The sequence below is a fragment of the Lonchura striata genome, chromosome 1 (genome assembly GCF_050655825.1).
Source record: "Lonchura striata isolate lonStrDom1 chromosome 1, ASM5065582v1, whole genome shotgun sequence".
Classification (NCBI taxonomy): Eukaryota; Metazoa; Chordata; class Aves; order Passeriformes; family Estrildidae; genus Lonchura; species Lonchura striata.
Genome location: NC_140703.1, coordinates 94956731 through 94971454, shown reverse-complemented (window position 1 = coordinate 94971454; position 14724 = coordinate 94956731). Strand labels below are relative to the sequence as shown.

General features: G+C 50.2%; 1 protein-coding gene across 2 annotated transcripts in view; it reads right to left on the bottom strand.

Moving 5' to 3' along the window:
* Positions 1 to 8428, bottom strand: part of IRS2 (insulin receptor substrate 2) — a 28302-nt gene extending 19874 nt beyond the window's left edge. Inside the window, exons 1-2 of one of the 2 annotated variants that reach the window (XM_021545604.3) lie at positions 4771 to 8428; positions 2468 to 3540 (exon numbers count right to left, since the gene is read on the bottom strand). In XM_021545604.3, the coding sequence (XP_021401279.3) occupies positions 3515 to 3540; positions 4771 to 8281 (3537 nt within the window). In that variant the 5' untranslated portion in view covers positions 8282 to 8428 and the 3' untranslated portion in view covers positions 2468 to 3514. Of the gene's footprint in view, positions 1 to 2467; positions 3541 to 4770 lie in introns of those variants that run through there. The other variant, XM_021545605.3, reaches the window with a different exon arrangement.
* Between the last annotated feature and the right edge of the window lie 6296 nt (positions 8429 to 14724).

The following is a 14724-nucleotide window of genomic DNA, read 5'->3' as shown; positions in this document are numbered from 1 at the left end:
CATATAAAACATGCCCTAATACTCTTTCTACTCAAATACTCCTTTATTCTTACTTACAAACGAATGTTAGTTTCTGTAGCTATCTTGAAAGAAATCAAGTAATCAGAAGCAATCATCAACCTAAGCATTTCCTCTGCCTTGAGCAATGACTGTACTGGTTCACTTTAGAACAAACCCACTATTCAATTTGGTCTATAACAATTTATCTTAAATGACTGAAAGTAACCATGACATTCTTCCTAGGAGCAGTATAGCTAAACAAATTAAAGTATAAAGCAAAAAAGAAGTCTAATAGATTTTGTGATATTCTATCTGCGTGTAACAAGCTGACACCCATATAACAAACATAATTTACAATATTAAAAGCTTCACTTAATACTAGGTAATTCCAGTTTACATTTTTTCTTTATGAGTGGCACTGCTAGGTTCAGGTCTAACCATTTTGGTTTGGTCACCTGCAAAGTGTCATCTGAAAGACAGTAAATTAATTTCAAGATGTTTAAAAGAAAACCTCAACTTTTTAATTCTAAGTGTGAGTTAAAAACTCAAGCTATGTAATTTATTAAAAGTTGCTCAGTTCTTTAGTTAGTTAGATGTTCTTACAGAACTTAGCAGTAAGAGAAACTACTACAATGGATTTATTCAAGAAAGACTTTAAAATATTTATAGATTTCTAACACAGCATATAGTTCTTTTAATACTTTTAAGAAGTCATTTTAAAATGAGCATTAATTTTGTTAAAGAGACACACATTCTCACATTGCTCTGAGAGCCAAAACATTTTGGCAGTTGGCATGAAGAGGTCACAAAAACAACATAATAATACAAGTCATTGTGTAAAGGAATCCCAAAGAAAAAGGAAACAAAGTTTATGTTTTTCCACAATCTAAAATGCCATTAGAAAGAAAGAGAAAGAGATTGCTTAAGATAGGCTTTTTTATTGTTTAGATGCAACCATAAAACCCTCACAAAACTAAAAGCTATGCAAGAGGAGGATCATTATTATCAAAAATCACCTTATGAACAATTTTAAGCAGATGCATTACAGATGAGGACTTCTTCAAACAAATCAAGGCAAAAGAAACTGACAGAAAGAACCCTCAAGGTTTTTTGTATTACTACATATAGTATCTGCTCTATTTTAGAAAACTAGTCCAACTACTAGAAACATCTACAAGTTGAAACTACAGAGCGCTCTGTGAATGGAAAAGAAAACAAAATTAAAGATAACCCACTCTGGTGAGTTAGATTAAGGAAAAATTCTCTATTATACACCAACTAAATGTAATGGTCATCTTAATTAAGAATTCCAGGATTAATACAAAGGATAAAATCTTAACCCCACTGAGACAGAAACAAAACTCCTATCCGACTTCAACTTTGACTTCAGAACTAAAACCCACCATAAAAAGTCACATAATTATTGATTGTAATCTGTCATAAATATAGTGGAATAAGTAATTCACACTTCATAAGAAAAATGGGTGTAAACATCTCCATAAATAATTAAATCATACACAGTCCATGTTTCTAAGCAAAAAAGCAGTCATAGTTTAAGAACAAAGGCTAGTTATTAGCAAGTAACAAGTTTTAACCCACCAATAACAGTATTATTTTATTTACATTTCAGATGAAGGCAATTGTTTCTCCAACTCCTAAATATTTGCACATTTTTAGAACACAGTAGAACTAAATGAAGTGATAATTTCAAGCAACATTTCAACTGCTCTGTTTTGACAGTAGCTGCGGATGCACTTCTTGCTCTTGCCATGACAGGATAATATGGACAGAGATTTCCAAAAGCAAAGCACTCTCTACAGCAGAGGCATAGCAAAGATATACACTACACATGGAAGCTAGCCACCTTTAAATTATACAAATAATTTTCCTTAAAGCATTTATCCACATATAAATATAACTACTGCAACAGACCTTAAGGAAAAAGTCAAACTGATTTTTAACATGTATTTTGCACAAATCAAAATATTCATTTTCTGAGAAGGTAATTGCAAGGAGCTTATTTGTATACTCTATCTCAGTCTCCTGTTGTAAATATTAAACAGAAGTAGATTCTCCATCATTTCAAAATTACTGCAAAAAACACTTGAAGCAAAACTTCTCATTTTTTTAATGTAGTTAAAAACAAAGTTTGAAAAAAGTGCAAATTAAACAAACAATGCTGATTATATAAGCTCTCTCCTCTGCAAATCAGTAATGTTTACAAATTTATATTTTCTCAAATCTACTGTTACTACTGATGAAATAATCTTTTCTATGTGCAAAATACAGTTTTCTTTAAATAGAGTATGTTTCTCAGTAAAACAAAATTCTTAGCAGTCTCCCAAATCACAATGTTTGAAACTCAAATACATTACCAAAATTCTGGGCGACCTTTTTAAGCACTGGCAGAAGACCTTCCACAAACAAACTTTAGTATGAAATCCCAATGAAAACCAAAAGGGAAACTAGGAAGTCCGCAGAAGTTTATTATTTGATTAAACTTACACCAATGAAGTCCTTTATGATGTATTTCTCCTTCCCCATGCTGTGACTTTCCCAGGTTGGCTGCCACAAGTGCAATTAACCTGATGCTCCGTTTTTTGGTACCCGACCCACTGCTGGCTGAGGATGCTGGTGGTATGAGGTTCTTCCTTTCTACCTTGACCTGACTCTGGTTCCATCCATCCCTGCATCCCGTACCTCTGAGTGCACCCTACAGGCTGGCACCCTTCTCAGGGAAGCAAGGTGCTGGAGAAGACAGCCCACGTCCTACAGATAGAGTCAATCCCAAGGAGCCTCCCCACACCACTCCTCCATGCGGTCTGCGTTTAGAAGTTTACGGGAAAGAGGAAAAACAAACACACGTGCAGATTAAATATTAAAATAAAGACAAGCCCACAACCGTCCTTGGACAAACACACGCAGCAGCAGCACCGAGCCCTCTCCGCGGCAAGCCGTGTACCACATTACACGGCTGCGTTCCCTGCGTTATCCTTTTGTTTACAGGACGGAAGGCCGGCGGTCGCTTCCCTCTCCTTACCGGGCCGCCCGCCGCTCCCATTCCCGCGCGCCGCTGCCGCGCCGGGTTTTCGCGGTAACCGGTGCCGCCCCCCGCCCCCCTCAGGGTCAGCGGCTCGGGAATGCTGTGGAAATAGCTCTTTCCCAACACCAGGCTTCATCTGCAATCGGTGCTGTAGGTGGCTCGAGACAAGCTCCTCGTTTCCGAATAAATCCGTTTGCAAAGCAAAGGGGCGTGATCGTCTGCTGGCGCCCGGGACCGCCATCCCAAGGCCGGGCAAGGAGAGCGGGGCTGCAGCATCCGCACCGGGCTCGGGCAAGCCGCAAGGATCCTGAAAGCGACTGAGCAAAACTAAACAAGAGACATATAAGGCTTGGCCCTCAACCCTTCCAGTCATTCAGAATAAGCCTTCATCTTTTCAAACTCTGACATTGCATTCAACAATCCTCTCGTCTTAATTAGGTTCAAAGCTTGCTCTGCAAACGGTGGCATCTCTCATCTTTTCCATCTTCCTGTACTTCCTATCAAAAGAGAAAATATTTTCTTCTTCAAAATCAACTAGCTACTAAGGAAACAGAAAGAAAAAGACCCTGCAAGTGGCTCTTACAAGCTTTTGCTGTTCACTTGTTATCGATGCCTCTACCAGCACTGTGAATAAAGAAGCAATACCTACTCTCCTCCAAGCAACTACTACGTGGTTTGTCATTTCACCCAGCTATACCCATAAACACACATTACAGCTACCTATATATAAGCTACTATGTCTTCCATAAATCTAAGAGACAAGAGAATCCTTACAAGTGTCTCATTATTAACTTTTCCTCCTCGACAGACTGGCTGTTCTGCACCCTCCTCAACCAGCACCCAGTTCTGTATAAACCCTCACTGACTGAGAGAAAGTGGAGTACTATTTTGGTGAAGAAGGAAGGGTATTTGTTTCTTTCCTTTTTTTCTCAGCACCTAATTAAAGGAATAGCTACATACTGAAAACAGAAAGTCTCTCTCACCCTAAATTTCAGATTTCTTCAGTTTAACACCCAACATTTGCAATCCATGAGCCATCAACTGGGACATTGTGACACACCAACACAGGCCCTGAAGTGAAATATGCGATACAGCATACAACAGCTCAAGTACATAGTGACTTCTGGAAAGAATTACCATTTTTAAAATTCACATTCCATGCTCACATGATTTACTGTTAAACTTTTGCAAGAGATAAGGTATTTCAAAACCATATTAAATTTATCCTCCTGAATTTGATATTCCAGACCTTCTCGGCCAGAGAGCCAAGGATTGTTTCTGTAATCTGATGTCCTCAGTCAAACAATGCTGGTTTTAACTCAATCATTTTACGTTTTTAAACAGTATTTAGAAGCTGCATCAACATAAACTATTTAGGTCACATTTTCCAAACACTTTCCAAAATCTTACTCAAGAAAATTCTGAATGCAATCCAACCACAGAAACTGCGCAAACAGCAGCTTCTCATGGGGTACCCAGAAGTATAAACACATAATAACAGCACAGTAGTATTGAAACATGAATAAATATTCCAAAATTAAACCCCTTTCCTCATACAAAGAGCCACCAAGCTCCTCCAAGACTGCTTATTGCAGGACATGTACAAAGGGATAAAAGTGATTTCTAAGGAAGCGAAGAGGGATAGTGCTCTACACAACACCACACAACCTTGTGATGGTAAACATAAAGCACAAACACGCACAGCAAGCACTGTGAAAGCTACTCACCTTTCACAGCACTGGCTTCTTTCAGGTTGTGAGACAGAAAGTCTATGCTGGCATAGGTGCTCATCTCTACTCCATTGATGCCCCCATTCAGGAGGTGCCTAGCTTTCAACCGGGATTTGTCACAGTTTGCCAAGGACCCATCCACAACATCAATGGCAATGTAGTTGAGGCCATTCTGGAAGCCAGCCGAGGTCTCCCGGCACATGGGACTGCTACCCTGCTCTTCCTCCAGGCCTTCGCTTTTCCTGAGGGACACGTTCTCCACCGAGGCCGAGTTGTGTCGTTTGGGGTTGTGTGCGAAGGAGGGGGACACTGGGGTCACAGTGGTGGTGGAGGAGAAAGTTTCTGAACTGTGCCTCCTCCGCCCCTGGGGATCTGCCCGGATTACCTTTGCCCCCCGATTCGGGTCTGGGGGAGGGCTGGAGAGAATGAAAGCCTCCACCCCAGAGAGGGTGAGCCTCTTCACACCAGATGTGGGACTGGTGACCCGGGCACTTTCTGGTTTCTGAACAATGGGTTGAGGTGGGGTAGTGGCCATTCCAAAGGTCATCTCAGTGTAATCACCACCATCCGATGGGCTGGACGAACAAGCCATCCCCACAGCCGCTTTCAGGTAGTGCCCATTGGGCTGGCTGGTGCTGGAGGAAGAACCTGGAGAGAGAGCTTCCAAGGAGCCCACCGAGACCGTGCCTGACTGGGAGGGTGACTGTGACCCGAAGTCAATGTTCATGTAGTCAGAGAGAGGGGAGCGCCTCTGCCCTGTGCCCGAGCCCAGGGAGGAGGCTGGGCTGTCAGCAGGCAGTGAGGGGGGAGAATAGACGGCAGCATCCCCAAAGTCAATGTTGATGTATTCACCGGGGCTCTTGGGCTCAGGCGGCAGAGGGTGCTCATTCATGCTGGGCAGCATCGTCCGCAAGGTCTCCAAAGAGAGGCGGCTGGGCCGGGCCACCCGCTGGCAGCGCTGGCTAAGGAAGCTCTCGGTCCGGCTGTGCCGCAGGGGCGAAGGCACCGTGTGGCTGGAGGGGGCGAGGGTGCCTGCAGGCAACTGGCTCGCTCCACACACCGCCTCCTCCGGGATCATCCTCCCCGGGGAGTTCATGAAGACATACTGGTCGCTGTCCTTTGCCAAGCCCTGACTCTTGTAAGAGCGGGGTAAGGAGCTGTATGAATAGCAGCTGGGCTTCGGGGGCTCACTGGACCCATGCCCTGAAGGGGCAAAAAAGAAGTCTGGGGGGGTTAGGGAGGGAGCTTGGGGCCCATTCTGGGGGTCCCGAGGAGACATATTGATATAGTCACCGTTACTCAGCCTTCCATCTGAGCTCTCCATGGACAACTTGGAGCCGCACCACATCCGCATGTACCCACTATCGTCAGGGGAGCTCTCCCCAGGCGAGCTGGTCTTGTAGCTGCTCCCGTTCCCCGGGGACCCGCTACCCACCCCTGCCCGGGGCTGCAGGATCTGCTTGGGCGCAGACACGCTGGTGGGGCTCATGGGCATGTAATCATCGCTGCCCCGGCTTCCCTGCCCTAAGGCTGCGGCCACACCGGGGGTCATGGGCATGTAGCCGTCATCATCTTCCCCTCCTCCCCCCACTGCTGGCGGGCCCAGATTGGTGCTGCTGCTGCCGGAGCTGCGGTGAGAACCGATCTCGATGTCCCCGTAGTCCTCCGGGTAGGGGGTGTAGGTCACTTTGGGGGAAGCCCCGGCTTGGCAGGAGGAGAAGAGGCGGCCGGCACTGCCGGCGAAGGTGGCGCGCATCAGCGTGTACTCGTCGAGGGAGGCGGAGGAAACCTGCGGCGCGGCGGGTCGCTGCCGGCACGGCGTGGTCAGGGAGTAGGTCCGCTTCCGATGGCACCTGTCGCTGGCAGCGTCGGGGCAGGGCCGGTAGCAGAAGCGGCCACTCGGGGGCCGCTCCATGGCCATGTAGCCGTAGAGGTCAGTGCCGCCCCCCGGGTCCCGCACTGGGGGGGTTTCGGCCACCGACTCGGGGGTGTTGCTGCGGTTGCTGGCAGTGGAAGAGGAGGAGAAGGGCCGGAGGTCGCCGCCTGGGCTGGAGCCGTACTCGTCGAAGGACATAAAGCCGGCATCGCTGGGGGAGCCGGACACGGAGGCGCTGCCGCTGGACGGGCGCTGCGGGTGATGCGGGTGGGCAGGTTCGGAGCCGAGGCCGCTACTGGAGGAGAGGCTGATGGGGCTGGTGGCGGAGGGGGGAGAGTGGGAGGCGGGCATGGACATGGAACGGCTGCTCTGCAGCCCGCCGCCGCCACCGCCGGCCAGCACCGGGAGCAGCTTCCCTGCCTGCCGCCCTCCGCCGCCGCTGAGCGTGTGCGAGCGACTCAGGGGGGTCCGCACAGGGCCCGGGCTCATAGGGCTGCCGGCCGCAGAGCCCACCCGGCAGCCGTCGCCCTCGCTGGCCGTTCTCACCCGGCACGGCGTGCACTTGGTGCTGGCGCCGGCGGCGAGGCTGTCGGTGCGGGAACGGCGGAGGAGGCCGGTCTGGCTGGGAGGCAGGTTGACCAGGTGGTGGTGCCGGCGACCGGGCACGGTGATGGGATGGGTGGCGGAGGCGCCGCTGCCGCCGGGTCCGCCGGCCCCCCCGGAGGAAGAGGAGGAGGAGGACTGGCTCTTGCTGCGGGGACGGAACTCGGACAGCTCCTTCAGCGCCTTCATGGCTTCCAGGATGGTCTCGTGGATGTTCTGAGCCACCACCGAGTCGTCCGCTTGCATCCAGAGCTCGCCGGGGCCGGTGGCGGCCGAGCGCCCCACCTCGATGAAGAAGAAGCTGTCAGAGTGGCCGCAGCGGCGGATGTTCATCAGCTGCAGCGTGACCGAGGGCAGCTCGCAATTGAGGCGCACGAACCCAATGGTGCGGGCTGAGAGGCAGAGCCGGTGGACGCCGGTGAGGTTTTTACTCTGACCCAAGCCCTTGGGCTTCAGCGTCACCTGCCAGACCTCTCGGTAGGCAGCGGTGGCCGGCGCGATCAGCCCGTAGTTAAGGTCTTCGCCGGCCGCGGCCAGGGAGGCGGCGGCCGCGCCGCAGGAGGCAGAGAAGGGGGAGGCGAGGTGGCGGTAGGGGGACCCCTGGCAGGCCGCCTTGCCCTCGTTGAGCAGGTCGGTGAGAGCCCTGTACCAGCCCTCCTGCTCCTGCTCGTTCTCGGCCGCGACAGCGAAGTACTCGTCCTTGGTGTAGAGGGCGATGAGGTACTTGTGCTTGGCGTCCGCCCGCTTGTTGATGTTGAGGCAAGAGTCCAGGGCGATCACCCGCTTGGGCGCCCCAGACTTGTTCCTCCATTTCTTTTCGCTTTCGTAGTACTCCAGCCGGGCGCCCCCCGCCTCCTCCCCGCCGCCGCCCGGGCCGCGCAGCACGAAGAAGCGCTTGTGGCCGTGCTTCTGCTTGCGCAGGTACCCGCACTTCCTGACGCCCTGGTTGTTGTTGTTGTTGTTGTTCAGGTTGGGGCCGGGCGGGGAGCTCAGGGGGGGCAGCAGCCCCAGCACAGCAGGGCTCGCCATCCCCAGCCCCGCGGCGGGAGCGCCGCCCGGCTCCTCTCGCGGCTGTCGCCGACGCTGAGCGGATCCGGAGCCCGAGCGCCGCGGCGGAGAAAATAAAATAAAGAAAAAAAAAGAAAGACGGAGGGAAGCAGGTAAAATAAAGTTATTCCTTCGTAGAAGAGCGCAGTGCTCGGAGCCGCAGCGGGATCCTCCGCTGTCACTCTAGGCAGCGGGTGCTGCTGGCGGCCGCCCGGCGTCCTCCCCGGCTCGACTACCGGCGACGCCGCTAAGGCTCCCCGACCGCTGCTGCTGCTGGTGCTGCCGGCGGGAGTTTCGCCGTAAGTAACACATCGCGCACCGAGTGCCCCAACTAAAGAGCAAAACAACACGTGACCGCCGCCTCACCGAGGGCTCACACACCGAGACGGGGCGGAGCGCCGCCGCCGCCGGCACCGCCCCGCATTGGCCGCCGGGCAGCGCGAAGGACGGCTGCGGCCCGCAATGGGGCGGCGGGGCGGGCTCTCGGCGGCGAGGCGGCGCGCCGCCGTTGGACGGCGGGAGCCTCGCCCCCCTCCTTCCCGCCCCTCCGCGTTCCCGCCCACCGCCTCCGGCCCCCCTCGGGCGCAGCGCAACCCGTCGCTGTGGCCGCTGCTCTCCCCGCGCACAGCGCGGAACGTGCCGGGGGCGCGGGCACGGCGGGGAGATCCGGCACATCCGGCGAGCCCCGGTGCCGGCCCTCGCCATCCCTCGGGACACGGCGGGGGGCTGGCGGAGCTCGCCGAGGCCATATCAGGTGCTGCGGACCCGCCGGGTGGAGCTTCCGGCCGTGCGTGAGCGCCGGGCGCCCCCCGCACGCCCCCGCACACACGCGCGTCTGCGTCAGCCCTGCCCGCACACGCGCGGCGGCTCCGCGCGCTCCTCCGCCCGGTGTGTCACAGCGCCCACGCCGCGCGCGGCCGCCCCCGCGCCCTCCTCCCGCGGGGCCGCGCGGCGGGGAAATGCCACCCAGGGAGGGCCGGGGGGCAGCGGCTGCCGCCGTTAGCCCGTGTCCATTGAACAGCACCAATTCATCCGGGCGCTTCGCTTTAGTGGAGAACAAGGGCAGCGTCCGCTTTTCGTCTGGAAACGATCCCGGCTCCGCCGGGGGGTCGCGGCGCGGTGATTAGGGAACAAGCGGCGGCGGGGGCAAAGCGGCCCCAGGGCCCCCCGGCGCTCCCGCTCCCTCACCGGCGCTCCGCGGGGCGGGACACGGCGGGGGCGGGGGCCGTGGGAGGTGTCGCGCTTGTTTACCGGGGACCCGCGCTCGTCAGCAGGCGGGCCGCGCCCGCGATCAATGAGCGCCTTTCTCTCCCTCCGGCGGAGGGAGGTGAACGGCGAGGGGGGGCGGAGGGGCCCCGGCCGGGGTGGGCGGCAGGAGGGGCGGGGGTCGGTCCAGCCCGCATTTTCCTGTGTGAGGCGGGAGCGGGGGAAGGAAGGGGGAGCGCAGGGGCCCCGGCGGGGGCTGCGGGCGGGGATGCCGGGCGCTCGCCCCCGATGAGGGCGGTCGCGGCGCGTCACCCAGCGCGCTGAGCGGTGCGGGAGGACAGCGATAGTAAGAGTCAAAGGATGAAGGGAAGAGGCTGTACTGACACCGGCCAGCCTGTGCCTAACCGCAGCCGCATCTCCGCCCGCCTCGGCAGCGGCTGGGGAAGCCTCCCTTTGCACATGCCCGGGAAGAAGAGTGAGGCTGGGGTCACGCAAACATCCATCTGTGTTTTCCCGTCTCTCCCTGGAGTGCCGTCGGATACGCTTTCATTTGTCGGCCTGCGCCGGAGCTGAAACAGTAAAGACGAGGGGGGAGAAACCGCAAAACTCCACAAACAAACGAGCAGGGGGGGGAAAAAAAAAATCACGAAAGTGATGCGGCGCTTCCAGCTGCCGCCGTGCGGGGCCGTGGCCGAGCTCTTCCCCGTGTTCCCGACGGGGAAGGCGGCGGGGCCGCCCGCAGCCCGCATATACTGCTGTGGCAGCTCAGCTCCCTCCTGCACGAAATTCTCCGCGGCTTGGGTCATAATAACTCATCTAGGAATTAACAGCTGTAACAGGGGGTGATTGGAAAAGACGTCAATTCACTGTAAATACCGGTATGCTGCAGTAAAGCATCTTATGAAAGAAGACCTTTCCCATCGTATTATGGGCAATTAATAGCATTTACATTAGGTAGTACTTACGGGGGTTTATTAAATTTAAGGGGGGGGGTCAACCGAGTTAGAGAAGTAATTTGAGATCAGAGGCACCAACCTCTCTGCAGAAGCAAGAAAAGAGTGTAACCTTAGGCAAGGTACCTGTGACCTCTCTGTACCTGTGTGATTCTTCACAGAAAATGATGTTGACAATCTCTACTGTCCTGGCAATGTGCTTTGATTTCTGTATCTGGAAAAATGCATATAATTGATGATTGTATAGATTATATTTAATGATTGCATAAGAAATCTCAGTGAGGACAGCTTCATATGAAAACTCAGGAATAGTTGATTTTCTGTCTATGACTGTAGTGGGCCAAACTATCTCCTAAATCCACACTACCAAACACATAAGGGAGTTAGTTATCTAACTAAAAGTTTTTTGCCACTGGGTGATCTGGGCCTATAAACACAAACTTTTTTCTGCAAACCCCTTTGGAATCTGAAAATATTTTCCCTAGACATTTATGAAATATATTGGTGACCTTGAGCAAGCATTCTTAGGTCTGAAGTCAAAAAGATAAATATTATTCCATCTACTCAACATTGTCATATATGTTATTCTTGACCATGTGGGTAATACAGATTCAATATACTGACTATAGCAGCACAGCTTTGTTTGCAAACAATTTCTGTGGCAAAGATATTAAGATAGACTAAAATCCAAGTTTGCCGTTTATAGTTTTTATTTCTATATTGGCATTGATTGAGCAGCTCATTTTTAGCAATGGTTGATTCATAACAAGCATTATTTTTCATAGTTATTTGGTGCTTTCTTTTTAATGCATAACTGGGGTACCGAACACAAGAAGTGGGACTCAGGCATGTGTAAAATTCAGGTTAAAAAGTAAATTATTTCATGACCGATACTCTGGAATGAATGATCCTAGTTTACATAGATGATCTGTCTTATTCAAAGTTTTCTCTGAACTCCTTTGAATTGTTTTTCAACACTGTATCCCTTCTGAAAAATTTTCACAGCCATTTCAATGTAATTACGGGACATTTAATTACAATAAATGCACTAATACCACTCGTCCACCCCACTTTTCAACTGAAATTCATTGGTCCCTACAGGCTGACATGTCTTATGATTTAGCTATTCCTGTGCATTGTGTAGCAGTGTTTGAGTTAATTTCTGAAATAAGTGGGGTTTCAGAGATACAGAGGGCTGTGAATTAGGATGGTTAAGCACAACACATGCGCCCTTTTTCCACCAAACAATTTGAGGCACAACATAGGGGTGACAGAATCTTTAGTAATGCAACAGATCTGTCAGAGGATGTTTGCTTAAATCATCTATATACAACAATTTCATCATACTGAAAGAAAAAAAATTATCCTGTTTTACTCTCCGATTCCTTTTCTTCTGTCATATTACCCTACCCCAACTCTATTTCACTGCATCACCTTCCAGTTTGAGATCTTAACTGGGAATGCTTTGCTAATATTTAAGTGCACCAACCAAATAGTTCTAATATTAGCATCTTTCCTGCCTGCTCAACTATGCTTTTGCCAGCATACCAGGCTTCAGCCATCTCCTTTTTCCTCCAAGAAAAATAAACTCTGTTGGGTAATGGTCAGATTTATCAAAATATACTATCTATGTGAGGGGCATTTGCCATCAGTTATGTCAGTCATAAAATGTTACCTCTGTCCACTCTAAAATGACAGAGGCATGCCTAGAAAATTATAGATCTTGCTTTTGGCAATGAAGTTTAGATATAGCAAATACAGTTTTGTCGGCACAGAGCCCTACTGATTGCACATTTCCATGCTTCAAGTACTAGGGGTTCCTTAGCTGTATTAAAAAAAAAAAAAAAAAAAAAAAAAAGTAGTGATAATTTTATTTATTGTGTATTTAAGTGTATTTAAACTTCATATTTTTATTACTGAGCTATATGGATGGATGCTAAACACTGGCCAGCAGCACTGTTTTGCAAGCAATTAATTTCTCAAGCCGTCGATGAATTTTGCTTGGGAAGGCTGTTTGTCTGAATAATAGTTAAATGGTTTGATTTATTACTTCTAGGGGCATGGAACTGGTTTTAGTTACATCTGGAAGCTTGATTCTACAAGCCCAGCTCACACAGGGTCCAGTTGGGGTTTTTTGTTTGCTCCCTGTCCCTCTGCCCTCCACCTCTGTTAGGGGGATTGAAGCATGAGGCCCTATGATTATGTAGCTATATTTAAATACTGCCCAAAGTCACTCAAAAGACACTTTCTGAAAGACTGGATGCATGAGTAGGTTGAATTTGTGACAGCCTTTAAAAATAAGTTTTTCCTTTGTTCTTATTCTAAATATAATTTTGAAATATCTTTCAATATCAGGATAAGGAGTAACAGTTGAAAGGGATGTGTTTGATGTTTGGTTTGGCTGTTGCCTTCTACCTGTTGCCAGGTTCACAGAGCTGATGGTAGTGAAGCCATGGGAAAAAGGTGCAGAGAAAGATTATGTGCGTCAGCAACATTTTCTTATACTATCAAGAGTACAGTTATCTGTTCCAACAAAACAGAGTGATTTATGTTTTGATGTCCTTGAACTTCTCCATAAACAGATGAAGTCAGTTTATTCCCTGGTACATTTATTTGCATATTTCTCATACAGTGTCATTCTGGTTATACATTTCATAACCTGAGTGTAAGAGGACATGAACTCCGATGAACTTGTTTCTCGCTAACCTTTCTCAGCTCCTTTGAGTGCTAATGTACCATGACTGTGCTACTATCCAGTTGAGAAGTCTGTGTTATTTGGGAGGAAGGATAGGTCATCTTTCCAGATAGGTTTACAAAAGACTTTGTTGATACTACTCATTTAGCAACTCCTAACAGCAGCTTTTATTCCTTTATAGCAAGACTAATGCTAAATGATACAGTTGCCCTCACCCTTAAATAGGGGCTGTCAATTTTTTTCCTCTCCCCGGTCCTGTGTAAACAGCTATGGGTGGCTTTGTAGAAGAGGGAAAGATACTCAGAAATCACAGACTCTAAAAATACTTCTTTCTTAAGTAAATGTTACTTGCTTCAGTGAATATTGCACCCACAGTTTTCCAGAGAGTTCCAGGCTAAATAAATAGGGGTTACAGTTATGCAACTTCGTGCATATTCAGTAATTCTTGAAGCAAATAATACTTTAATTAATTATTTGAAATATATACAGAAATAATGTTGATGTCACTACTTTGTACGTTCTTACATGGAGGGGGGATTAAGCTGAGGAAAATCTGGAGCATGCCTTATTTACAGATTATTATTTTTTAAACTAATATTTTTCTGCATTTGGATAATTCCTTCCTCAAAGTTTCTATCTCAAGCGGCAGACTCAGAACCCCGGAGTCCCCAGGCAGGCCGATACGCCGGTGATGTTTGGGGGAAGCCCTGCGCAAGGTCCTGGGCTCTGAACGGTTCATCTTCCTGTGACAGGTGAACCCGGGGGCAGGTCTCGCTGCAGCAGCACGTCCCCCGCCGGCGGTGCTCGGGCAGCAGCCCCCGGCCGGTCCCGCCGCGGGGCTCCGCCGGTCCCGCCGCGGGGCTCCGCCGGTCCCGCCGCGGGGCTCCGCCGGTCCCGCCGGTCCCGCCGCGGGGCTGCGCGCGTCCGGCGCCGCCCGCGGAAATCGCCGCTTTTGGTAAATCCCCGGGGGAGCCTGGGGAAGGGCTGGGGGCGTGCGGGGGGTGTGGATCAGCTCCTGCCGCGCTCCCGCCCCTCCGCTGCCGGTGCGAAAATTACGCACTGGGGGCTGATATGCGTCAGCGCTTCGCAAGCACCAGGATTTTCTTCCTGGAACATCTATTTTTGTTGGTTGCGGGTTTTAATTTGGTTGGGGTTTGGTTTGCGTTTTTTGTGGTGGTTTTTTTGTTGTTTTTTTTTTATTTATTTATTTTATGTATGTGCGCGGTGGGCGGCGGTGGCGGGGCTGCCCCCCCTGGCGGCCCCGCGGGGGCACCGCGGGCGCGTTCCTGCAGCAGCAGCAGCGCGCGGGCTCCGAAACGCGTCTGTTCTTGTTGTTGTTGTTTTGTTGGTTTCGCTTCGTTTGGATTTTTTTTTTCTTTTCTTTTTTTTTTTTTTTTTTCCCCCGGGGGAAATGCTGTCTGTCATTCCTACGGGATTGATCACTGATTTAAAAAATACTGTTATTTAAAGGAAAAAGTCTGATAGAATATAAATATCCTGGGGGCAAAAAATAGTGTTTGTGAAGTAACAAAGACAAATATTTTCAAGCAATAATTTAATACCTCTCTTGC